Below are 25,752 nucleotides of genomic sequence, written 5' to 3' on the forward strand. Positions count from 1 at the left end.
GAAGGAGGGAGGGGGGGGATAAGCAGTAATTACAGCCAAAGGCCGGAAGAATAATGGGCAAAGGACACAGCTGCTACAGTTTAACAAGTCAGCAAAATAATAATATGGATGGGCTTTGGGGTCCAGATTGCTAATTACTTAAACTCCCATTTATGGAGCATGCTTAGCATCTGGCTGTCAGAAATATAAAGGAAGTTGTTGGGTACTGAATATGTCTGATAATCTGCTGGTTGGGAACGACTGAGTTACAGCTGGGATTTTTAGAAAACCAGGGCCAAAGTTTCAAAAATAGATGGCTTGGGGGGGGGATCTGGGGGGGGGGGATATAGGAAAGAAGTACTATCTATTTATTGGATAAGCTAATGCCTCCAGTAAGGATGGGGGAGAAATTCCATTTGATTCACATTTTAATCTGAAGCTACCTAATTCGTATTCCTGAAGCATGAACTGAAATGCAGCTATCCTTCAAAATGTGAACTTTTTCAAATTTTGCAATGCAACCCAAAAACGTGTGCAAAGGATGTGTACATTACGGGAAAGTGTGCCTATCAATGCCTTTATTATTGAAGCTGACACATAAAAGTATACTCTATTCAGGAAAATTGTTTTCGGAGGAATGAACACTACAATGCTGCTGAATTCTCACGGCGGCTTTGAAAACAAGAACTGCAAGCGTATAAAAGCAAGTACAGTGGTACCTCGGGTAACATACGCTTCAGGTTACATATGCTTCAGGTTACAGACTCCGCTAACCCAGAAATAGTACCTCGGGTTAAGAACTTTGCTTCAGGATGAGAACAGAAATCGCACGGCGGCAATGGGAGGCCCCATTAGCTAAAGTGGTGCTTCAGGTTAAGAACAGTTTCAGGTTAAGTACGGACCTCCGGAACGAATTAAGTACTTAACCCGAGGTATCACTGTACCAGTTCAGAAATTACTTTTGGGTGATCAGATCCCACTTTACCCTTTAAATGTACAGTGCACATTGTCCTGATCAAACAAGAAGGAATTCTAAGTAGACATGCATAGGATTGTATTGTTTAAAATTTATTTATTTATTTAAAAACAAATAAACTGGATTTTAGAATAAGAACTGGAATTCATTTAGATATTGGAATGATTGGGTCACTATTGTTGTTGTGTTTTAAAAAAATAAACCTATATGCCAGGATAATAAGTAATAAGAACCCACAGTTATGTCACCTTTAACACATACTTGTACATTCCATTACCACTGGCAGTTTTCCTGCTTTCCCTCTCTGTTTAATTTTTATATTCTAGCAGCAGCAGCAGCAGCAGTTCCATAACTGGTCGATTACTTGAATGATGGCTTGTGCCAGAGAAATGGGAGCAGTGTGTTGGTTGCAGGAGGTGGGACTCATATTGGATCACCATGGATGTTCTGGGTGTACTTTCCAATACACTAATGCTAGCATTACCAGCTGCATCCTGTCAGAGATTTATTTATTTTTTTATCAGCCAAGCAATCTGCCGTGCTTTAAAAATACAATGTGTGTGAAATCAAGAGAGAAGAAAAATATAATCTCATGATGAGAACACTTCTTGGAAGAATCAGCGTTGATGTGCTGGTGAGTTTCTCTGCCCCCTCCTTTGAAACACAAGGCAAATGAAGCAAGGCTTAAAATGGGTAGATTCTTGACAGTGTGATCTCCAAATGTAAACCACAACCCCTCCACACACACAAAAGTAGAAAGAGAGAGAGAGAGAGAGAGTTCCTCTTCTTCCGGCTCTTTTCACTTTTCTCCTCTGATCAACATGATTCTGTCAATTTGGAAGTGGGTGGAGGAATGACTCATGCATTACAAATGGGCATTTCTCAAAACTACCAGCTAAAGCTGCGAGAGAGACTTATTTAAGAGGTAAAGCTACTTTCTTGCATCACATACATCAGGGATAGGGATACTATGGCACTCCTGGTATTGTTGGATCCCTACTCTCATCATCTCCCATTTTGGCTGGGACTGGAATCAGAGTTAGTTATGGGGAAGGAATTTGTTTCACTTTGCATTAAAATGCAAACTTACAGAATGTGCACTTTCGGAAACAGTACACAAACCAAAGCAGACATTCTTCAAAATTCACAATTCTCTGAATTTTGTAAAGCAGTTCTCCAGCCAAATAATGGGGACAAAAAATGCATATATTAAGTGTGCCTATAAATGCATACATTAGTGAAAATAATCTACAAAATGCATTATATTAGGGAGGTGTTGCTTTGCATAAATATGCATAGCAGGAAAAAATGTGTAGTGAAATGCCAATGAATTTTCATAAGGACTTTTCACACACACACACACACACACCCCATAAACTGATGTTGAAAACAAAGCTTAAATGTATGGTATACAGCCTCTCTCTCAGCCCAGTGGCGTAGCGTGGGGGGTGCAGGGGGGGCCGGCCGCACCGGGCGCAACATCTGGGGTTAGGGCAAATCCACAGGTTAGGGGGCGCAAATCCACGGGTTAGGGGGCGCAAATCCACGGGTTAGGGGGCGCAAATTACTTGCCTTGCCCCGGGTGCTGACAACCCACGCTACGCCACTGTCTCAGCCTAAGCTGCTTCAAAGATTTAGATTGAAGTACGCTACTACAAATTCATTAGAGGAAGAGTGAGATTTAGAGAATAAGCGGGGAGGAAGAGAAGGAGAATTCTAATGGACCATAGTTGAAATGGCTTCTGTTGGCCAAGAGTGTTGAGACAAAAAGCGCCCCTCTTCAATGACACATGCCTAAGGCTAGATTAAAAGACAGTGTTCTCCAGAGGACAAAAAATGTGGCTTGCCCTTACTCAATTTCAAATAAACAACAACAACAGAAGAATAAGAATAGTTTTCATCTATTGATAAATCTTAAAAAATGCAGCAGAATAAACCAATATTCACACTCACACGGAGTCCCAAGTAGATGTGACTTGCTGCCACCTCAGACCAGTAGCATTTCATATTACGCACACAAGGGCAATGCAAGCTGAGAAGCCAATTTTGTACTGGGTCTAAAAAAGATATCTGCATATAAAGCATAATAAAATCAAGACCCATAATCATCCAAAGATTCAGAGAAGTTAAGGGGATTAGGAAAAGCAGACTGCTACCAAAATGGGGGGAAGACCCCTCTTGTTATCTGCATCTAGCACATTTATCTTCATTTCAAGCTTTGCTTTTTTTAAGTCTAAAAATACAGAGAACACATCTGCCAGTCCTTGAAAGGAAACAGAATTATGAGCAGTAAATAGAGTGAAGATCCAGGATATAAAAAGAACAAATAATGCAAAGTGGATTGCAGTTCACTAGAGCAAATGTACCTCCTGCAAAAATATCCCCATTTTCCTCTCCCACATCCTCTGTACTGCCACCATTCGCACATTCATTCAATAGACATGCGAAGTTAAAATTCATTTACTTGTCAACATCGCTTCATATTTTCTTGCGCTGCATGGCATTCACCATTTTGTGCCCATTCGCCCATTTTGGAGAACTGTTCATAGTCCTTTTGGATTTCCAGTACTTTGAATAATCCACAAATAAGGCCACCTCACCACTCATAAAAACCCTGGTCTCAGGGGAGCCCACTTCTTTCTCCCCTCCACTGTGAGATCTGCCCATTTATTCCTACTCTCTATTCCCTGTTCCTTAAATAGGAATCAGTCCTGATAATAATAATAAATATAATAATAATAATAATAATAATAATAATAATAATAATAATAATAATTCATTTGTACCCCGCCCATCTGGCTGGGTTTCCCCAGCCACTCTGGGCAGCTTCCACAAAGACCAAAAATACACTAAGATGTCACACATTAAAAACTTCCCTGAAGCCTTAAGATGTATTCTGAATGTCAGGTAGTTGTTTATCTCTTTGACATCTGATGGGAGGGCGTTCCATGAATTAACCTGATGTCCAGCTACAATCCTGCTGTTGAGGGTGTGCGTATACATTGCCCTTTCAAAATATTAAAGAAAGCACAAATCAACTGTTTCAGAGAATAGATCTGATCTGGTCCCCTTCTGTTCCTTCCTTCTTTATTTATTATTATTATTATTATTATTATTATTATTATTATTATTATTATTTAATTAAAATTTACATACTGCCTTTCATCAAGAGACCACAGGGAAGATTACAACATAGAACACATGATTTTAAAAGACGGTAACTCTCCCCACCCTACCAAAAAATAGCTGACTGGAGCAATTGCTGATTTTCTGAAACACTCATGGCTGTTGCGTGCATGCACAGTTCCTTTAGAATGAGTTTGCACTCCATCAAACATCAATGCAGTAACATAACACTGGTCCCATCATCAGCACCCATAAAAATACCTGCACCGCTATTTAACATTTACCTAGGTGCCATATATGTTCTTTTTAAAGCCTACACATTAAAGAAAATGAATATGGATTACTCTTGGTTTTTAAGAATCATTATTTATTATTCTCATAAGGAGAAAGTGAGCAATTCATTTTATGTAATGCATTACAGCCAGAAGAGGGATATAAGGTGTTTCAGTGTATATAAATATAAAGCACCACAATATTTATCCTGTTACATTTATGGCTTTAAATCTGCTCTCTTTATCTCCTCCCCAAAGAGCAGTAGTATGTGCAGAAATAAAATTATGAAACGTGAAGTTATCCTTATCTTCAGCATCAGCATGATGTAAAGTTTCTTACTTATGACTTCCCAGGGACCTCTCGCAAGAATTAAGCAAATCAACCGTATGGTAAATCAGTCATTCATTGGTCTGAAAATCGTGTAAGAAAAACTGGAAGAAGGACACTTTTATTCGCAAACTGGATTCAGTTCAGTCTTTTAAAATGACGTGACTTCGGTAAAGTTCAGGATAAGAAGCTTGTAGTTTTGACTTATATGCAAATGTATCCTACAGCAACACACACCCATGACTAGCTGCAGTTATTTACTATAGTAGATGATTTAAGATATTTGCCATTATCCAGAGAAGTGCACAACCAACTGTGTGTCCTGTTCTAGCAGGGTACTAGTCAAGGAGATGTCTGAAGCAATCATCATCATCATCATCATCATCCTCCAGCTAATTGCATGTACCAGCTGGGGCAACAAGTGGTTAGGTACTGGTAACGAGAGCAGTTAGGACAAGTATGGGGAATCTTTTTTGAGTCTGGGGGCCATATTTCCTTCAAGCAACCATCTGGGGGCCACATGACAGTAATGAGCAGGGCCAGAGGCAAAATGGGCAGAGCAACAAATGCAAATCTTACCTTTGTATAGCAGGCTGTTTTACACACACACACACACACACACACACACACACACACACACACTGGAGTTCAGGCAACTCATTTACAGTTGTACCTTGGTTTTTTGAACAGCTTAGTTCTCAAACGTTTTGGCTCCCGAATGCCGCAAACTCGGAAGTGACTGTTCCGCTTTGTGAACTATTTTTGGAAGCCGAACATCCAACAGTGCTTCCACGGCTTCCAATCGGCTGCAGGAGCTTCCTGCAGCCAATCAGAAGCCGTGCTTTGGTTTTCGAACATTTTGGAAGTCAAATGGACTTCCAGAATGGATACCGTTCGACTTCCAAGGTACGATTGTAGTTCAAGACACTGGATTCAGAGTCTTGGAAATGCACAAACACTGTAGACAATTCCTCTTCTCAGGGATGCCAACTTGAATAAAATACTAGGGGGCCCCATATAGTCAATCACATGATGCGGCACAGGTTGTGGACTCTCCTTCCTTGATGATTTTTAAGCAGAGGTTTGATGGCCATCTGTCATGGATGCTTTAGCTGAGATCCCTGCAATGCAGGGGGTTGGACTAGATCAGTGGTTCTCAACCTGTGGGTCCCCAGATGTTGTTGGACTACAGCTCCCATCATCCCTGACCACTAGTCATGCTAGCTAGGAATGATGGGAGTTGTAGTCCAGCAACATATGGGGACCCACAGGTTGAGAACCACTGGACTAGATGAACCTTGGGATCCCTTCCAACTCTACAGCTCTATGATTCTATGAGCCCCTCTGGCCAAGCAGAGTTTATACACTCAAGATAATGTCATATACAAATCAGTTTTCTCTTAAACCACTTTAACCGCCATCATTATTTAGCATGTGGTCATAAGGGCAACTGTTTTGTACGTAAAGGACCACCTTCAGTAGTTTGCTTCATTTATTTATACACAATACTTCACTATATAGTTGTAAAGAAGAGGGAAGTTCAGTTTGTGTTATTCAAGGCCACAGGGAGAAAGAAATCCCAGGCAACCCTTCAAGTCAGTGAAGCCATGTCCTCTGCTACAACCGGCAATATTCATTACTTTCCATTTCTTTGTCTGAGGGGCGGGAAACAACCGCTGCCACCCTTTCAAAGCCCTAATGTTCTTTCTGTGCTTTTGAAATCGGTGGCATTTTTCAGATCCTGCCTAGCTGAGAGGAAATCTGAGCACATTTCTTTTTATGATGATTATTATTATTCTGCACAAGGACTGATGGCTCCTAACCTCTTGGTCTCTCTTTACTCTGCTTTCTCTTTTATGTTACATTAGAGCACATGGTGCCATTAGACTTCAATTGAAAGAAATGAAAAATCAAAAGGGGGCACTTGCTTCAGGTAAAAGCTACAAAGACACCCAAAGCTTTTCGCAAATCTTAAGCAAACTCCATTCACCCTTGACAATGTTTAAATAAACAATCTTTATGACATCCTTTTTATTTGACTTTGCTTCAATAAATACCACGAAACCGGGCACCTCCAGGGGCATTTCTGCTTCTGCAAAATACTGATAAGTCTCATCAGCATTTTTGTTTAAATGTACAGGATTTTGAAAGTAAAGGTTTAGTATTAAAACAAAATCCAAACAACAAAAAGGTGATTTACATCCAACAAGCTCTTTTCTTTTCTTTTAAAAAATATATATTTCGAACTAAGATTTTCACATGGTTTAGAAAGTAGCCTTCGGCCTGCCTCGTGGGAGAAGTCAGGGATTTATTGACACAACTTTACCGACACAGCAGCCTTGGGACTAGAGCAGTTTACAACAACAGTTTAAGAAAATAACCAAGGAAAACAGCTTCCAATTCAATCTGCAAATGGAATTGAGAGAGGAAGAATGCAATCATCGGTATTGGATTTTAGCCAGGGCACGAAAGGTTAACAACTCAAATGTTATAAGATGTTATTATTGCCAGGCCCAAGGCACAGCTGGTTAAGAGCTTTATGAAATAACTACCTGAAAGGACATCACTACCAGCGCTGCCTTTCCTAAGTAACTGTTTTGGTCCTATCTTAGGCTGCCCCATGAGCTGCATTTTCTAACACAGAGACTAATCTAGGGATGTTGTGGCTGTGTATATTTATAGTCTATGTACGGCAGAGCAATTTCTTCTTTCATGTGGCTACGGATTGGGGGAACTAATAAAAGCAGGGGTTCTCTGATTAGCAAGCTCAAAATCCCAAAGGGGCTTACACCACTACAGCTCAGTGGCACAGCACACATTTCACACACAGAGAGCTCAGGGTTCAATTCCCAGCCCTCTCCAGTGAGAAGGTTCTCAGGCAGAAGTTCTGGGAGAGGCCTTTGGGGTTTGAGTCCTTAGAGAGGGACAGCCAGAGCTGACAGTATGAAGCTGCTTTTCACCACATCCAAACCCTGGTCTATCTAACTCAGTATTGGCAACAACTATCCAGGGTTTAGGGACACAGGTGGCGCTATGGGTTGAACCATAGAGCCTAGGGCCTGCCGATTGGAAGGTCGGTGGTTCGAATCCCCGCGATGGGGTGAGCTCACAGCTCCTGCCAACCTAGCAGTTCGAAAGCATGTCAAAGTGCAAGTAGATAAATAGGTACCGCTCCAGCGGGAAGGTAAACGGCATTTCCGTGTGCTGCTCTGGTTTGCCAGAAGCAGCTTAGTCATGCTGGCCACATGACCCGGAAGCTGTACGCCGGCTCCCTCGGCCAATAAAGAGAGATGAGTGCTGCAACCCCAGAGTCGTCAGTGACTGGACCTAATGGTCAGGGGTCCCTTTACCTTTACTATCCAGGGTTTAAGGCAATTGTGTTTCCCAGTCCTAACTGGAAATCCCAGGGATTGAACCTAGTATCTTCTGCATGCAAAGGATGTGCTGTTCTACCAATGAGCTATGGGCTTCCTCCTAGTACCATGCTAGATGCACCAATGGTTTAGTAGTGCTACAAAATATAAATCCTTTTTATTTATTTTTACACCGAGATTAACCAAGAAAAAAAAATGTTATAAAAATGCTATGGTTCAAACACACACAATGTACCGTACTTTTCCGTGTATAAGACTAGGTTTTTTCAATTCAAAAATCATGTTCAAAATTGGGGGTCGTCTAATACATGGGTAGTGCATTGTGGAGCCGCGGGATTGGTTGCTGCCGCGAGTTGGAGATTATTATTGGTGGCTGCTGCAAGGGCTCTTGTTGATCGGCTGTCGCTGTGGCAATTGGGCGCGTGACTTGCTGTGTTTATTGGTGATGGGACAGAGGATCAGCTGCTATCAGATGCGTCTGAGCGGCATTGTCAGTCTGGTGGGTAAGTGATCTTTGGCAGCACCCCCTAAAAAAAGCTCAACAACTCTGCCCACCCTCCCAGAAACTCAACTGTGGGCAATCCTCCCCCCATTTTCTAAATTTTGAGTCTTCCAAAATAGGGGTCGTGTTATACACAGAAAAGTACGGTACATATTGTGATGCTATGTGAGTTTTAAATTGTTAGAAAGTATGCCTCTGCATAGAACTAATATCTCACTCTTACATCGGCTCCCTGTGTTCTCCTAGGCATGGGGACTTATCAAGTTTCAACAAATGCCTGGGAGCATCCAGAGCTGCAACAATTCATTAGGACCATTTTCATGTAAGCTTCCTGTGAGTGTAGTCTAATTTATTACACACCTTTCCCTAGGACACCTGTGGCAAGAAGTCCATCATAAAGACTTTATGATTTTTACTGTTCCTGCAGGAGTCACAGTCATCCAGGACTAGATAAGCAGAGCGTCAGTGAAGACAAAGTTACATTGTTTTCACCATAAACCAGAATTAAATCTAAGCACATGTCATTGCATCTGCATATTTCCAGCATCTTTAAGATCTAGGGATGCTTCTCAAATTCTCCTCCTCTGAATTTCTGTCTAGATTTTGGAATTGTGAATTATCTAGCCTCATTTCCATAGACAAACTGATACATTAGGAACTCATCATCATCTTGAATTTTATACACAAAGTGCAGTGAGCCATAGTTTGCTACAGCTATCAGTTCCTTTACATCCCATCTGTTCTGCCAAGGGCAGGGCTCTTTCTGGATCTGGAGCCAATAAGCACACCAGTGGATGAAGAAAAAGCAATGCTTTATTTGCGTAAGGCTAACAGATAGCAGCGGGGGACGCGGGTGGCACTGTGGGTAAAAGCCTCAGCTCCTAAGGCTTGCCGATCGAAAGGTCGGCGGTTCGAATCCCCGCGGCGGGGTGCGCTCCCGTTGCTCGGTCCCAGCGCCTGCCAACCTAGCAGTTCGAAAGCACCTCTGGGTGCAAGTAGATAAATAGGGACTGCTTACTAGCGGGAAGGTAAACGGCGTTTCCGTGTGCTGTGCTGGTGCCGGCTCGCCAGAGCAGCGATGTCACGCTGGCCATGTGACCCGGAAGTGTCTCCGGACAGCGCTGGCCCCCGGCCTCTTGAGTGAGATGGGCGCACAACCCTAGAGTCTGTCAAGACTGGCCCGTACGGGCAGGGGTACCTTTACCTTTCTACCTTAACAGATAGCAGCAGGCATAGAAAACACAAATTATAACATACCAGACAGGAGTCACACACAATCTCCCCTTCAGCTGCCTGGAACTCCAGGTAGAGCAGTGAGAAAGACCCCGGCCGACAGTCTCACAGCATCTGGTACCTTGAGCCTCTTCAGCCCACAGCTTTAATAGCTAACTTTGATTTGATTGATTGCACCTGGTTAGCAGGCATCACCCATGATCAGCCCGGGACACCGGGTGCGACTAATGCGGAGCAGCTGAGAGTCTCCAACACTGCAACTGGGTATCCTCCCCACTAGCCAATCTGCATTTAGAACACAGGGGACCCAGGAAACTCCTGACACAGGTGTGTGAAAAACAAATTATACTATCATGAATCAGCAAACCTTAAACCGGGGATGTAAAAGGGGAAGAGACATGTCATCTAACTCCTCGAAATTACAGTGGTCTTCCACGTTTCCCCTACACCATCCAACCCCTTCTACATCACCAATGTTCATGAGACGACTGATAAAATGCTGCAAAGTAACGAATGTGATGCAATTATTGGCCAATCATTCATAAACATTTCTGTGCAGTGGGGAGCCTCTCTCCTCAAAAAAAAAAAAGCAAGGCTTTTTTGTCAGGATGCATCAAGATCCTGTTGCAGGGTGTTTAACAACACTGGTAAAACACCACACACACAAATAATTTTGATGAGACAGTGATTAATAACTTATTATTATTCCTTTTTTGGGCAGGGTTCTTTCAATGCACATATGTAGGGCAGGGGAAAGAATGTAAAGTAACTGAAAACTTTATCAAAGAGTGCATGCTCCAGTTCTGAAATTAATTTCAGAAATGATCCCCATTAAACCAAAATTTAAAAGGAGTGCATGGGTGCAGGGCACAATGAACCAGAAAAACAATAAAGGAGTGGAACATGGGAAATGTTCTTATTCCTAACTAGATAAAACATAAAGCACAAAGAAGACTGTAGAGAAAATGTTATGTACTGGGCCAGCAGGGGGATACTGTAGATAGTTTTTACTCAGGTCCACATATGCAAATAAGGGATCAAAAGTGACATTCAGTGATTGGATAGTTACAGAAAGTTGTTACAGTTACGTTGTACTGGAGCTCTATATAAGCAGGCTGACTGAATCCTTCAGTTCAGTTCTGTTCTGGCCTGTGAATAAACAAGAGCTGTTTGAAGAATCGCTGTGTCGTCTGATATGTTCACCCACAACCTAACAGAAAAGGCACATTGATTACGCTTAGGGTGCTTCCAGACTGTTGCTGTTTTCTAGTGGGATATACTGGCAAGTGGGATACAACTTACATGATGCAACTTCAATTATCGGCTCCTGCAAACAAACAGAATGCATGCTCAAAAAATAGCTTACATCATCTAATCTCCCTGCAAGCTCTGTGCAAACAAAACGAGATGAGTACTTAAAGCAACTATACTAAAAGAAAGGAAAGCAATACATTTGGATTTACCATGTATGTCTGCAGCATCAATCATTCCTAGTTCAACTGGTGTTCCTGTTTTCAGAGTATATGTAGATGGGGTCTGATGGAGAACGCTTACTTCTCCAAAGGAGTCTTTTGGATGCAGTTGACCAATGAGGACTTGTTTCATCTGCTTCATCTGTTTTGAAACATGAACCCATACTGTTGGTTTCTTCAGCACATATTTAGGACTAGAAGATGCACAGCATACAATTTATATGATAAATCGCAAAAACTGTATGGGCTGATGGCCCTTGGTATGGTGCAAAATTCTGGCTGATAAGCTAATGGAAGTGTAAGGTTGTCTGAAACTTTTAGGAAGACATGGGGGCCTTTTATAACATTTGCAATGTGCTTTAGGCTGGGCGCGCACATCTTATCCTAGAATCAATGGAGCCTCCACACCATTTAGATCTATTGCACTTAGTTCCTCCTAGAAAAGCCCTTCATGAGATTGGCTTCGTTCTGAAAATAAATGCTCATTGCAGATGAATTCTGCATCACCCCATAGTATCTCCTTCTGAAAACAGATGTGGGCAGTCCCAGCAATATGGTGTTTGTATCCACATCTACCCAAGGACATTGGGGGTGGGGGTCTACCAAGACTTCAATCATCACTTCCTACTTTCTTCTTCCATCAGCTGGGGCATGTATAGGGAAGAAAAGGTATGGATAACTTAATCAAGGGGAGGTTTTCCAAAGCTTGTCCAGTGACCGCATTCACACTTGTGAACAGCAGGATTTAGAATCAATGTAGACTGAAAAAAGTGTGTTGAGGATGAGCATGAACGATTCTGGATCGAGAAAAATTACATTTTAGCAATGTAAACATAGCCATGGTTATCACCGGATCCCCAAAAATCTTTTGGGAAAGACCTGTTGCCCTGGCTCATTTGATCTTCAATTTCATTATCATTTGAAACATTTAACTATATTCCTGTGAGAATATTCTCTCCCCAGGTGACTCATTTCCTGTACAAATGATAGTCACCAAGTTTGGGGGTGGTTGCATTTTGTTTTATTGGCACCACAAATATGACATTTTTTTATACCTGGACAGAAAGCTACAGATATAGAATGCAAAATATGCACAAAAATGCACAAAAAAAGGGCTGTCAGAGTTAAGCACTTATAAGTGCCAGGGACTCCAGCATAAGAATTAAGCACATTCTTAGCTCTCTCCCCTGAAATCACAGAGCTTCAATGGGTCATACCCAACACTGTTGGCTTTTGGTATAATTTGGTTAAAGAATAAAAGGAAAACTCCCTGGATGTCTAGATCCAGGTTCGGGGCAAGTACACTTTGGTGACAGGGACCCAGCAGAGATTTAAAAACACAAAATATGCTCTTAAGAAATGTTGAATGTTTAGAAGCTAGGCTATTTTTTATTTGCGACATGATTCCACCCAATAACTGACATTCCCTGAGCAATGTGCCTTAAAAGTCATATTTTAAAAAATAATAATAAATCAAGCAAACCAAATAAAAACAATCACGGGGGGGGGGGGGGAGAGAAAAGATAGAACATAGGTAGGCAAACTAAGGTCCAGGGGCTGGATTCGGCCCAATCGCCTTCTAAATCCGGCCCGTAGATGGTCCGGGAATCAGCGTGTTTTTACATGAGTAGAATGTGTCCTTTTATTTAAAATGCATCTCTGGGTTATTTGTGGAGCATAGGAATTCATTCATTCCCCCCCCCCAAAAAAAAATATAGTCCGGCCCCCCACAAGGTCTGAGGGACAGTGGACCGTCCCGCTGCTAAAAAAGTTTGCTGACCCCTGAGATAGAACCACCAGTGACAAACTGTATGAGACTGGAGGAAAAAACAATAAGATTTATTTATTTATTTTACAAAAATAATAAAAAATAAGAATTTAAAATGCCTGGGAAAATGGAAACAGCCTCATATGCATTGAAAGCATCATAGTGTGAGTGTACTGCATCACACCTTAGCAGAGAAAGGAGAAGGGTGGAGCTGCTGTAGTTGGTCTGGGTGCCTATGTAAGTGAGCCTACTGCCCTCAAGTGCCACTGACGATGGTGAACCATTGTTGAGGTTAAGATTCAGCTGCCAGTCCAGTCAACTACTGTATGTGAAATTGAGGGTGGCTAGGTGAAACTTTGTGTCAGACAGCAAGATGACTTTGGCTCGCTGAGTAAGTAATCCAACAAAAAACAAAACAAAAGGATTTCCAGAACTGATATTATGGATGAAAATGTAATTCCTCACCATTTTCCCCAAAGGTCGCTTCACAAGGGCCGGAATGATTCGGTAAGCATTGCAACTTCCAGACTTAATGAATCCAACATATTCACTTAATTCTCCTGCTTTCATAAGCACTGCAAGAAAAATAGCAAATATATATATATATATATATATATATATATATATATATATGGTTTTCTCCAACAATAATTTTTGCTAAATTATATTTTGAATTATGCCAAATGATGCTGTTTTTGAAGCAAACTTTATATGATATTTTGCCCTAAGGAGTGAATGCTGACCTCGTATACCTTGAATGTCTCTGTTTCCAAGGTGAATCAAGGGTGAGCGATGCAGAAAAGATCTCCAGTGTTAATTAGCACCACCCACCCCCGCTATTATTTCTCTGCTATGGATTAAATCCGTTTGCATATTATTCTGTTTTTCTTGAAATTAAACACTTTCTGTGAAGGAGGGCACACTCAAGATTACTTAACACATTTGAAGTTTTCCCTTTAATGTATTTACATAGCGATAAAAGAAAGATAAAGAAAATGTTTTCTACACATTCTGCATTCATGTCCAGTTTCAAATCTGTATGAGTGAATAGAGCCCAGGATAGAAGTCATTCCAGATTAGCAGGACAAGCCTATATATGTTTTCACCTGGATGTAAGTCCTCCTATGTCCATTGGGGATTACTCCCAAGTAAATGCATAGGGTTGCAGGTGAATGGGTCCTAAATATATTTGGTTCATTTATTAAAGCATGTTTTATGCTGCCTTTCGGGGTGGAGCCTTAAATTAGGCAGGGATGGCCAACAATACGTAAAACACAAAATAAGTGTCTCATGTATGCTCCCTAGACTTCTTTATTTAATCAAGTTTTATTATGTTCCAACCTGAAGACTACTGTTTCAAATTTGCCTGTTCTATCCAGTAATGATAATAATAGAATAATAATTTATTATTTATACCCCACCCATCTCGCTGGGTTTCCCCAGTCACTCCAGGCGGCTCCCAGCAGAATATTAAAAACAAGATAAAACAGCAAACATTAAAAACTTCCCTAAACAGGGCTGCCTTCAGATGTCTTCTAAAAGTCAGATAGTTGTTTATTTCCTTGACATCTGATGGGAGGGCGTTCCACAGGGCAGGCGGCACTACCGAGAAGGCCCTCTGCCTGGTTCCCTGTAACCTCACTTCTCTCAGAGAGGGAACCGCCAGAAGGCCCTCGGCGCTGGACCTCAGTGTCTGAACAAGTAGCATGCACTCACAAACCTATATGCACACAGGCTCCTGAATCATTCCACTTTGAAAGAAATGATGTGCTACATGTCAATAGAGTAATTCCAGGTTAAAGCAGTGGCTGTAAGTTCCTACTCTACTGTTATAATCCATTCCACTATATTTACACTTGCACAACAGAACTTGCCCCTTCCTTCACCCAAATCCTCCAGGGCAGATTTGGGGTGGGTAGGACATATAAGGGAGAAGTTCTGTTGCCCAACTGTACATTCTTGCATTAACAGAATGATTGCATCCTTAATTTTTTAAAAAGTGAACATTTCAAACTTGTTTTCGCTCTGTACCTACCCTGAATACCAGGGGGGAAAGGGCAAGAAGGGAAAGCCAGGCTTTTGCAATTAGAAACTGAGCATATTTGGCCTCCAGGAAAAGAACTATTGACATTGGCTCTTGAAACAGAACCCTGACATTTTGCTACAATGAAAGCAGCGGCACAAACACAACATTGTCACTAGTTCAGTACAAATGGAAACCAAGGGCAGGAGACCACATAAGGTAGGGAGACCGAACAGCTGGGAAGAAGGCAGACTCCATGGAATTGGAGTATTGCAAAGTCACTGCAGACTTTTATTTGATGTGGGCATACAAGAGCAAAGCTCTATTGAAGTCAACGAAGCTATGAATCTGGCTGCTCGACACCAGCTGGAATGCTCAGCTTGAGTTGGCACCTAACATTTTTCCATGGCTGGAAAAAAATAGCAATAATAAACGCAGATGCTTTCAAAGTGTAATGCTGCCATTATATGCTCCTTTGTGACAGCCTATTGATGCAAAGTGGCTGTGAACTGAGCACCACTCATCATTTAACCCAGATTTATGGATAACTTATAACAAAAATACTGGTTGTGCCATGAAGTCCAAGGTGACTCTAAGATTCAAACAGACTTCTTAAAAAGAAAGAATGCCATTAAAAAAAAAGCAATAACAATTTTTATGTAATGCACCCCAACTCTCTCTGTAAAATAACACCATAAAACACAATTCAGTAATATAAGATGCCCAGCGTGAAAAAGAATGTGTGTCATTTACACTTTCTTTATCTCTGCTTCAGGATAATACACAAAGTGGTCCTTACCCTCCCAAGTATTGCATGATCTGAAACAAAAATTCTGTTCCTTCTGTCAAGCCATAAATGATGTTTAACATATCCAGGAATAAAGCCAACTCCAGAATAACACTGATGTCATCCTGAATTTGAAACTAGAAATGTGCAGTGTTTTGGGATACATTCTAAACTGGGATGCTTTACAGAGATTCTGGGCTTGAGCAAGATGAAGTGGGACCTGTACAAGGCACCCTGAATTGAAGTGGGGATCCCTCCTTTCCTTGTGGCACCTCAGAGACTCAGATATAAAAAAGAGCTCCAGCCAAGTATCTTCTAAAAGTGAAACATAGAAAGGGTAAACTGGGCTAGAGGGCAGAGGTAAATACCAGGATGCAGACATGAAAAAGACAAAGCTCCATTGTAACTGAGAGGTCAAACTTGCAAACAGAAGAGGTTCTTTTACCAGGCTTTCCAAACCCAGTGCCTTTTGGGAAGGTAAATTATCTACCCCAAAATTAAATGTGTGTAAACAACAACAACAACTCCTGAGCAGCTTTATCTTCATATCTGCAATTTTCAAACAATTGCCCACCAAACACATGTGGAGATTAAGTGAGTTCCATTCTGAAACTGTTAGCAGCTGTCCTTGCAGGAAAATCACTGCAGATCTCTTTCTGAAATTTGGCAGGACTCATCTCCTCAGAATGGATGAGCTTGCCTGCAAACGTCACCCAATTCTACCTTAAAAAGTTAAAAAGGTATAGACATTTCCTTAAAAAAGAGAAAAAAACAAGGTGACTAGGACAAAAAGAAACAAAAAGGAAGAAAAGACCTGGACTGGTTTGCCTGCAATTTTGGCAAGCTCGATCCACTCTGGAGGGGTGAACTATGCTTGCAAAATCTCTTCCACTTTTATCAAAAAGTTATGGCCATTTAGATAAAATTTTCCAATAGTGGGTGCAGGGGGGCAGGAGTGAAGCCTCACACCCTCCCCCCATCGCGGCCTCTGTCTCAGACCCAAAGCTGAAACAGGAAGCCTCTAAAGTGTTTTCTGAAGTGCTGGATGGGTGTAAACCAAACCTTGTGGCCAGTGCACCATGACTTACAACTCTGGCATGCTACCAGAGACATTTGCGAGCAAAATGAGCTGCTGCCTTAAGACAAATGCCTGATGCTCTTAAACAAAGGTGAAGGAAAATGTGGGGCTATATAAGTCAATGGGTTTTCCCACCAGAAGAAGTAATGAGCTGCACCACTGCTCCTGGTGAGAGGAATTCGAACAGACAGCTTATCTGCAGGTTTAAATAAAACTTGTCATAAAATCTATTTCTTCCCCCCATAGACTCTATAACTTTTTGTTGCACAGTCCTGAAATGCCATGTAGCCAGGAAGAAGAACCTGGTTTCGAACAGCTAAATACATGGAACATTTTCATTAATAATAGCAACCCCATTCACAGCTGCATAATTAACACCTTGAATAACGGAGGGAAAGGGCAAGAAAGTTAATTTTTGTAGGCATTCCTGTAGCCTGTTTCTGCAGCGGTGATGGGCTCACTTTGTTAAAACCCTTGGTTCTTTTCTTCCTTGTTCTTCAGTTTCTGTAGACTCTAATCAGCATAACGTGTGGGCCTTGTACCTTTGCAGCAGATGTCTCATTGCTGAAGGTACCGCCATGGGTGCAAAATCCCATCAAAAGCAGAACAGAAATCAGGGCAGGGTAGTTAAGAAAATAAAGCATGCAATAATTGGGTGGCATGGACATCCTTTAATGTTCTTTAACTTGTGTTATGCTATGGAATGCTCTCCCTAGGAATGCTCGCCTGGTGCCCATATGGTTGTGTCTTCAGTACCAATCTAAGGGTTCGTCCAGATTTCTTTTTTGTGCCATGTTTCTAGGCACAGGTCTGGGCTTTAAAGCTCCATGTCGAAGTGGGCTGTTGTTTTTTTCCTGCCCCAAAACTTTCCCTGGGAAAACCTGTGTTTTACTGCTGAATCATAACAAACACCGATCAGTGGGTGGTTTTAAAATTCCATGTCTGACAGCAATTGCCACGCGTTTGCTTTTTATCGTCTTCTATGTGCTGGGTTTTTTTATACTTGGCTTTTAAGCTCGCTGGGTTTTTAAACTTATTGCAGATTTTTACAGTACCTTTGTTTTATTGTTACATTTTATTTTTCTGTACTAGGCCCAAAGCATTTATTTCACGGTGTATCTTATGAGCATAATAATGAATGAAGGAATGAATGGAATTAGAATTCAGACTCAAAGATGCCAGATTTGACCTCGTTGGCAATGACTGGCATGGAAGTTTGCAGTTCTGAACAAAAGTGGGGGGTGTTAAGTTGTGGGTGAGAACTTCAGTGCTGTTCCACCAGGCCTTTGGTCAGGGCGCAGCCTGACCCCCTCCTCTGGCAATCTGCACAGAATTGTGCTTAATGGTTGCCATCAATTTGATTTTAATTAATTTTTATAATGAAAGGTTTTTGAAATGTTGGATTATTTTGATTGTTGTTAGCCGCCCTGAGCCCAGCTTCGGCTGGGGAGGGCGGGGTATAAATAAAATTTTTTATTATTATTATTATTATTATTATTATTATTATTATTATTATTACAGGGGGCTTAACTTCAACTTCATTCAGAAAATGCACACACACAGTCTCTGTATACATTTGTGGTTAGAGCTACTGGGAAGTTCTCCTGCACAACCTGCCTTGGAGGAAAGGGAGCAGTGAAAAATCATAGCAATGCACTTTCCTGGCTCCCTTTCCCCTGTCCCAAATGGGAGGATTTCTGCTGTTCATTTATATTAATGGCCAAAGCCTAAGACCAACCATTATTAATTTCTACTCTAATTTTGAGCGCAACGGATAGGGCTTCTCCGGTGATTTATCTATACATTCACAAGCACATAAGCACATTCCTTTCTTTAACCAGAGTGGGGGAATTCTTCCCCCTCCATTTTTGTCTGAACTCTTGCTGAGCCCTTTAAAAGCCGTTGGTGGTTTAAAATAAACTAGTATTTTACAGCTCCTTCACAAAACAACGTGAGTTCTGCCAGAAGCTCCAAAGCAAGATGAAGAAGTAGAGAACAATCATTTCCACATAATGAAATTGTTTGAAAAGCTTTCCCTCGACGTACCTATATAAGTACTATTTTGCTAGGAATTCTTGCTCCAGTGCCAATGATGTGACACACAATACTGTGGCTTGGCAGCTATACCACCACTACAGCTGAGAGGGTGGCTGAAGGCTGCAATCATAAACACACCAGGTCTCTTTTGACATCATAGAATTCACTTCAAAGCAGACGTACCTAGAAATGTCCTGCACAACTTGGTTGAATTGTGACCACTAATTATTAACTGGTAGTCGTCACTGAGCCCAATGAACATTGTTGTTGTTGTTTAGTCATTTAGTTGTATCCGACTCTTCGTGACCCCATGGACCAGAGCACACCAGGCACTCCTGTCTTCCACTGCCTCCCACAGTTTGGTCAAACTCATGTTTGTAGCTTCGAGAACACTATCCAACCATCTCGTCCTCTGTCGTCCTTTCTCCTTGTGCCCTCCATGTTTCCCAACATCAGGGTCTTTTCCAGGGAGTCTTCTCTTCTCATGAGGTGGCCAAAGTATTGGAGTCTCAGCTTCACGATCTGTCCTTCCAGTGAGCACTCAGGACTGATTTCCTTAAGAATGGATAGGTTTGATCTTCTTGCAGTCCATGGGACTCTCAAGAGTCTTTAAATGTATTTTGGCACCCTGTGTTTGGGATTCCCCACATCTTTCCAAAGGCAACCAAGCATTCTCTCTGCACAAGCACATCTACTTGCGATTATAAGCCTCCCCATGTGCTGTTTTGAAGTTCTCCTTCCCCTGCAAGCCAATTGTAGGGTGTGCTGGGGGGGGGGGAGAGATGGGGGGGAAACCCCATTGCACAAGTGGAAACCCTTGTGTGAGGCTTCCACTGATGGCGTTCATTGGTGAATTCCGCCCAATGTGTTTATTCACAAATGTATAGGTTTAGCTGGTGTTACTGGGTGTGCAGAAACAAACAGGGTACTTAATGTACAGCAACGTACAGTTTCATACCATCCAAATCAGTTCGAAGTGAAGTGAAAATCTTCCATAAACCTTCTAGCTTTTCTTTCCACTCCTAAGACTGTCCCTCCCAGGTGAAACCAGTTCAGTCATTATGCTGGCCTATGGGTGTGAGTTAGAGCCCAGAAATCTGGAACAAAGGGTTACTTTCCACAGCCAATTGTCCCCTGTCCCCTGTTAGTGTGTGGAACAAGAGGCCTCACGCCGAGCAAACTGAAGAACTCCCTTCGTTTCTTTACTTTGGCTGGAATGCCAAACATCTTCTGGGATTTAACAGAGAAGGAAATGTAATCTCGGTGTCTACTGAAAGTGCTCAAAACAAGGGCACAGGCACATATTTCTAAGGAAAGTAATAAGGTGTGAAAGAAGTGTTGTAAGCCATGAGCACACAAACAGACCTAGACTCTGCCAGTGTTCCCCTAAGTCTATCAGAGTAGCACCATCTCCATATCTGTACAATGAAGTCACTGTCAGCAAGAGTGTGCCACGCCATGTACACACCCACGAAAGTAGGACACGGACTGCGATGTTCCCACATCTCTCTCTTGGGGTCCCTGTGATCTGCTCTCAATTACAGTGGCGGCACCATAATTTTATCTGTTATTTTTCTGAACGCACTGATGTTTTCTAAATTCACAGGCCCATGGCTTTCTTAAAGGGAGAACTTTCAACTTCCTAAAACTTTTTAACTTAGGAATGATTTCACTGTTGCTGGCACCTCTGCCCATTTTATAGAGATTGATATCTAAACCAAGGTTGAGATCAGGGGTGGGGATTGGGGAATAGCAAACTGGGCTGAGTTCAGGGTTTTGTGCATCTATCTTATTTTTAAAAAGCCAATGTATTCTGAATAGTGGTGGCCAATAAGTGAGTTTTACAGCTGGCTACCACTACTGGGTGAGAGGGAAGGAGTTACCACTAGAAGATACTTTCTAAATAAAAGTAAATTGGCTCCTGTTGTATAATTTGACCTTTTCCCTTTCTCAATGTGGTTCATATCTATATCTATATAATTTAAGATTACCTATAATGGCTTTGGATAGGGACGCGGGTGGCACTGTGGTCTAAACCACTGAGCCTCTTGGGCTTGCCGATCAGAAGGTCAGTGGTTCGATTCCCCCCGATGGAATGAGCCTCATTGCTCGGTCCCAGCTCCTGCCAACCTAGCAGTTCGAAAGCATGCCAGTGCAAGTAGATAAATAGGTGCCACTCTGGTGGGAAGGTAAATGGCATTTCCGTGCACTGCTCTGGTTTTGGTGTTCTGTTGCACCAGAAGAGGCTTAGTCATGCTGGCCACATGACCTGGAAAAGCTGTCTGTGGACAAACGCTGGCTCCCTCAGCCTGTAAAGCAAGATGAGCGCTGGAACTCCAGAGTCGTCTGCGACTGGACTTAACTGTCAGGGGTCATTTACCTTTTTATAATTGCTTTTTATAATTGTTTTCTGCTAACACCCACTGCAATTTGTATCATTTGCGGTTGTGTTCAAAAATCCAAATACTTTGTAGCTATAGACACAGGCAGGGAGATGACACATGCAGCAAATGCTGCTTTGTTCCACTGTTCTTTAATGTTGCAATTTTGTAGATCTTCTAATCATTGGTTGTATTTATTTTATGCTGTGTAATACCTTAGGCATTTTTAGGAGGAACAACAGTAATTAAATGAAATAAGTAAACAAATAAATTCCAGGTAGATGTTACACGTCCAGAGGTCATGTGCCCTTTTTATATTGTAAGCCTCCATATGATCCTCAGATGGACAGTATAGAAATTTAATATGAATGATCAGGATTGGACTCATTTTATACCTATTTTTTCTCCTGCAGCAAACAACAAGAACACTTTCCCCCCATGTTGACCAGTCCCTTTTCTAAGTTCAGCAGATGAAGCCCTCCTGGTGTTTCCTACATGGGATGAGATATATGGGGTAAGGGCCCAAGAAATGACTTTTTCAGTGGTGGGTCATTGCATGTAGATTCTTTCTCTACTACTGAGGTGTATCTGGCCTCATTTCTTTATAGCTTCAGGTAGCTGGTCAAGGTGCATCTCTTTTTTTGGAGGGTGTTTGCAGGAGAAGAGGCCTGATTCCATCACCACTAGTTATTGTCATTCAATTTGTTGTTTTGTATTTTAAATGCACTGTGGTTGGTTTAAAAAAACAACAACAGGCATGGCCAAACTTGGCCCTCCAGATGTTTTGGGACTACAATTCCCATCATCCCTGACCACTGGTCCTGTTAGCTAGAGATGATGGGAGTTGTAGTCCCAAAACAGCTGGAGGGCCAAGTTTGGTCATGCCTGTTTTAAGATATATACTGTAGCTATTCATTTTTATTGCAGATCATCCTGTGGCCTATGCAGAGGGTGGAATATAAATCATCTAAATAAATAAATGCTTTGAATATGTTTGAAGTCTTTTAAACATTCAGTTACACCAGTGAAAATGCGAAGTTTCAAAATATGCCCACTGCTCACCCACTCAATTTCATTCAGGGGGGGGGTGCTTCATGGAAACAGGTCCCTCAGACAGCATTGGTCAGGAGAAGGCATACTATGAACAACTTAATCTTACTTCAAATATTTTAACTGATGACGGAGCACTATGCTGCTCCCCACTCCCACCCCCCACCCCAAGACTGAATTTCACTATCTTCAAACTGCTGGTTCATACATATATATGAGCAGCATCAAAGAAATCTATGAGTAGACGAATGACCTTCTTGAATACCAAGGGGGATGAGGCAGCACTGCCATTTCGTGGAATTAAGAATTCCAGCTGCTTCAAAGCAGGCAATCCATGCCTATTAAAAGGCATCGTTGTGGCTTATCATGTAAATAAGAGGCTGGATTAAAAACGGTTTAAATGCCTTTTTTACATGTTAAACTAGTGGGGAGGAAAGATGAGTTTGTGACATTTGAATGTTATTTGGGAGACTATTTAATTAGTATATGAGCCTAACATATCAGGCCGGATGTCCTTGCCACCAAGTGTTTTTCTCCCCGCCCACTACTCTTTTTATTATGTCACTATAAAGGAAATTTAGTTGCGTCACAAAAAAGGAGAGTAGTTTTACTTATATAGCTGCATTTAGATTTAATACTTCACCTTCAAGGCATGTACTCCAGAAACTACTTGCTCTGAAGGTGCCCTGAGGAAAACACAGGCAGAACTGTAACAGCGTGTTGTTGAGGCTGAGGACCTAGAGAGCTTTCGCACCTCCTTTCTATCCAGTTTGCAATATGTCACAACCTCTCAACAAATCCCAACGTGTCACCTCCATTTGCTTGGCGGTGCTCTGGCCAGTCACAGGCAACACAAACATGATAATATTAGCTCTGGCTGCCCACAAAAGGAAATGAACAGGCTCACTAGAACCCAGTAGATGCAATTGATCTTCAGTAATGAGAAAAATACAGTCAATAACACTTCTGCAGAAATCATTTTGTGAAAGACAAGAACCGTGGTGCAGCAGTAGATATCATCCTAGATAAAGGTAGAGGTACCCCTGACGGTTAGGTCCAGTTGCGGAGGACTCTGGGGTTGCGGCCCTCATCTTGCTCTATAGGCCAAGGGAGCAGTGCACGGAAATGCCGTTTACCTTTCCGCCATAGTGGTACCTATTTATCTACTTGCACTTGATGTGCTTTCGAACTGCTAGGTGGGCAGGAGCTGGGACCAAACAACGGGAGCTCACCCCATCGTGGGGATTCGAACCACTAACCTTCTGATCAGCAAGCCCTAGGCTCTGTGGTATAGACCACAGTGCCACCCACGTCCCTATCATCCTAGGTAGGTAAAGTAAAAGGTAAAGGACCCCTGAATGGTTAAGTTCAGTCGACTATGGGGTGTGGTGTTCATCTTCACTTTCAGGCTGATTTCAAACTGCTAGATTGGCAGGAGCTGGGACAGAGCAACAGGAGCTCACCCCATCACACGGATTCGAACCACCGACCTTACGATCATCAAGCCCAAGAGGCTCAGTGGTTTAGACCTCAGCACCACCTGCATCTCAATAAATGTCCTCCTATAGCAATGGGAGTGACGGAGACTCCATGGTGGGGCGTCTGAAAAGCCACAGAGTCCAATGAGGCAGGGCAGAAGGGCTCAACTCTTCATGATAAAAGGATGATAAAGGATGCCATTTTTGCAGTGGCGTAGCGTGGGGGGTGCAGGGGGGGCCGGCTGCACCGGGCGCAACATCTGGGGGTTAGGGTTAGGGGGCGCAAACCCACGGGTTAGGGGGCGCAAATCCACGGGTTAGGGGGCGCAAATTACTTGCCTTGCCCCGGGTGCTGGCAACCCATGCTACGCCACTGCATTTTTGTATATTGCATAGGTTGCCAACTCACCAGAGACCAGCTCTTGAAATGAAACATGAAACGGGGATGGATTATAATATCACACATTATGTTATTATGAATGCTAGCCTTGCTATGTGTGTAATTTAAGAGTAATCCCACCTCAGTATTCCACCTTAGAAGAGGCACTGTTCATTTCAACCCATTCACAATAAGGAAAAAGTAAGCAGTTAGGATTGGAACTTAAAACAAGCTAAATCATACTATTAAGATAATTTTAAAAGTGCTGCTCACAAGAGGAGATGTGGTTTCTTTTAATACCACTATGTCTTATTTTAAATAAATGTTAAATTAATAGCTCTGATTTGATGTCTCCAATGACTATTTAAACAAAGGAAATAATCACCAAAGTTAATTTTTCAAGGGATGGGGAGAATCTTGGCACACTTTTGTATTACCCCCCCCCCCAACACACACACCTTTGGGCCAATAGCCAAAGGTCACTACAATTATATATATGAAGATATAAACATAATTTGTTCCACTTAGCTGAGGTTACTTTTTGGAAGCTATCATTAATCTGATTTATAAGGCCTTTAAGAAAAGCAGCAACACACTACATCATTTCTGACAGCAGATTTTGAAATCTTAGAACAATGAGATAGCAAAACTAGAACATTGGTCAATTCCCCTTCTCCAATTTTGTGACAACCAGCTGAGACCTAGTTTGCTCTTTATCTGCCCTCTGCTGCAGTCAAAAGCCAATAATGTTTTTAAAGCAGTTTATGAATTCTATTTGTACACTCTGTTTCCTGCCCTTTATTTTGAACTTGTGTTCTAAAGCAATGGAAATATATAATTCCCCAAACCTTCCTAGTAAATGCGACCTTTTTACCAACCAGGTGACAGCAGAACCAGCTGTATTAGCTGGAAGATTAAACCAGATTAACTCAGGCTGAAAATGAAATGCGTGTTTTGAGAGCAAGGATAAGAGAGAGGTGGTTAACTCCCTCTGGATTATAATCAGTAAACAAAGCTTTTTAAATAATATTTTTTTTATTAAAAACTGCCATAGCTTAACCTCAAATTATTGGCTTCCTGCAGGAATCTCAAGTCAGTCCTTGACTGACAATATTTGTGTCTCAGCCTAAAAATACGCAAAGCTATCATGTAAACTGATTTTACAGCTGAAAATATTTATGACAGATAAAGCATAATCCCCTAATCTGCCTTCTGTGCTTTTATAGTAATTAATGAGTAACCATAGATATACTCTGTTGCTCAACACACCTGTATCACTAATCCAAGCTTATGCTGTCTGGCAAGGATGAATTGGTTAAATTGCTCATGAAGAATCTTGGAATTTTTATTATCAGATCTCTCAAGTCAACCTTAAGCACTTGGGTGCCTAACCCAGGCCCATTCTGCTGTGCTCCTCCTCTGACATCAAAGCAGCTAAGGGAATGGCAGCCTGAAAGGCCATGACATTCCTTACCTATAAAGTCTACTACAGCAGAATTATCAATGCCA

The 25,752-nt window shown here is 41.9% G+C and overlaps 1 protein-coding gene across 1 annotated transcript in view; it reads right to left on the reverse strand.

Annotated features, from left to right (window-relative positions):
* Positions 1–9,971: 9,971 nt before the first annotated feature.
* CNBD1 (cyclic nucleotide binding domain containing 1) overlaps positions 9,972–25,752 on the reverse strand; it is a 97,939-nt gene continuing 82,158 nt past the window's right edge. Inside the window, exons 8-10 of the mRNA XM_077933623.1 lie at positions 13,496–13,605; positions 11,254–11,404; positions 9,972–10,075 (exon numbers count right to left, since the gene is read on the reverse strand). Coding sequence (XP_077789749.1) covers positions 9,972–10,075; positions 11,254–11,404; positions 13,496–13,605 — 365 coding nt within the window. The remainder of the gene's footprint in view (positions 10,076–11,253; positions 11,405–13,495; positions 13,606–25,752) is intronic.

The sequence above is a fragment of the Podarcis muralis genome, chromosome 8 (genome assembly GCF_964188315.1).
Source record: "Podarcis muralis chromosome 8, rPodMur119.hap1.1, whole genome shotgun sequence".
Lineage (NCBI taxonomy): Eukaryota > Metazoa > Chordata > Lepidosauria > Squamata > Lacertidae > Podarcis > Podarcis muralis.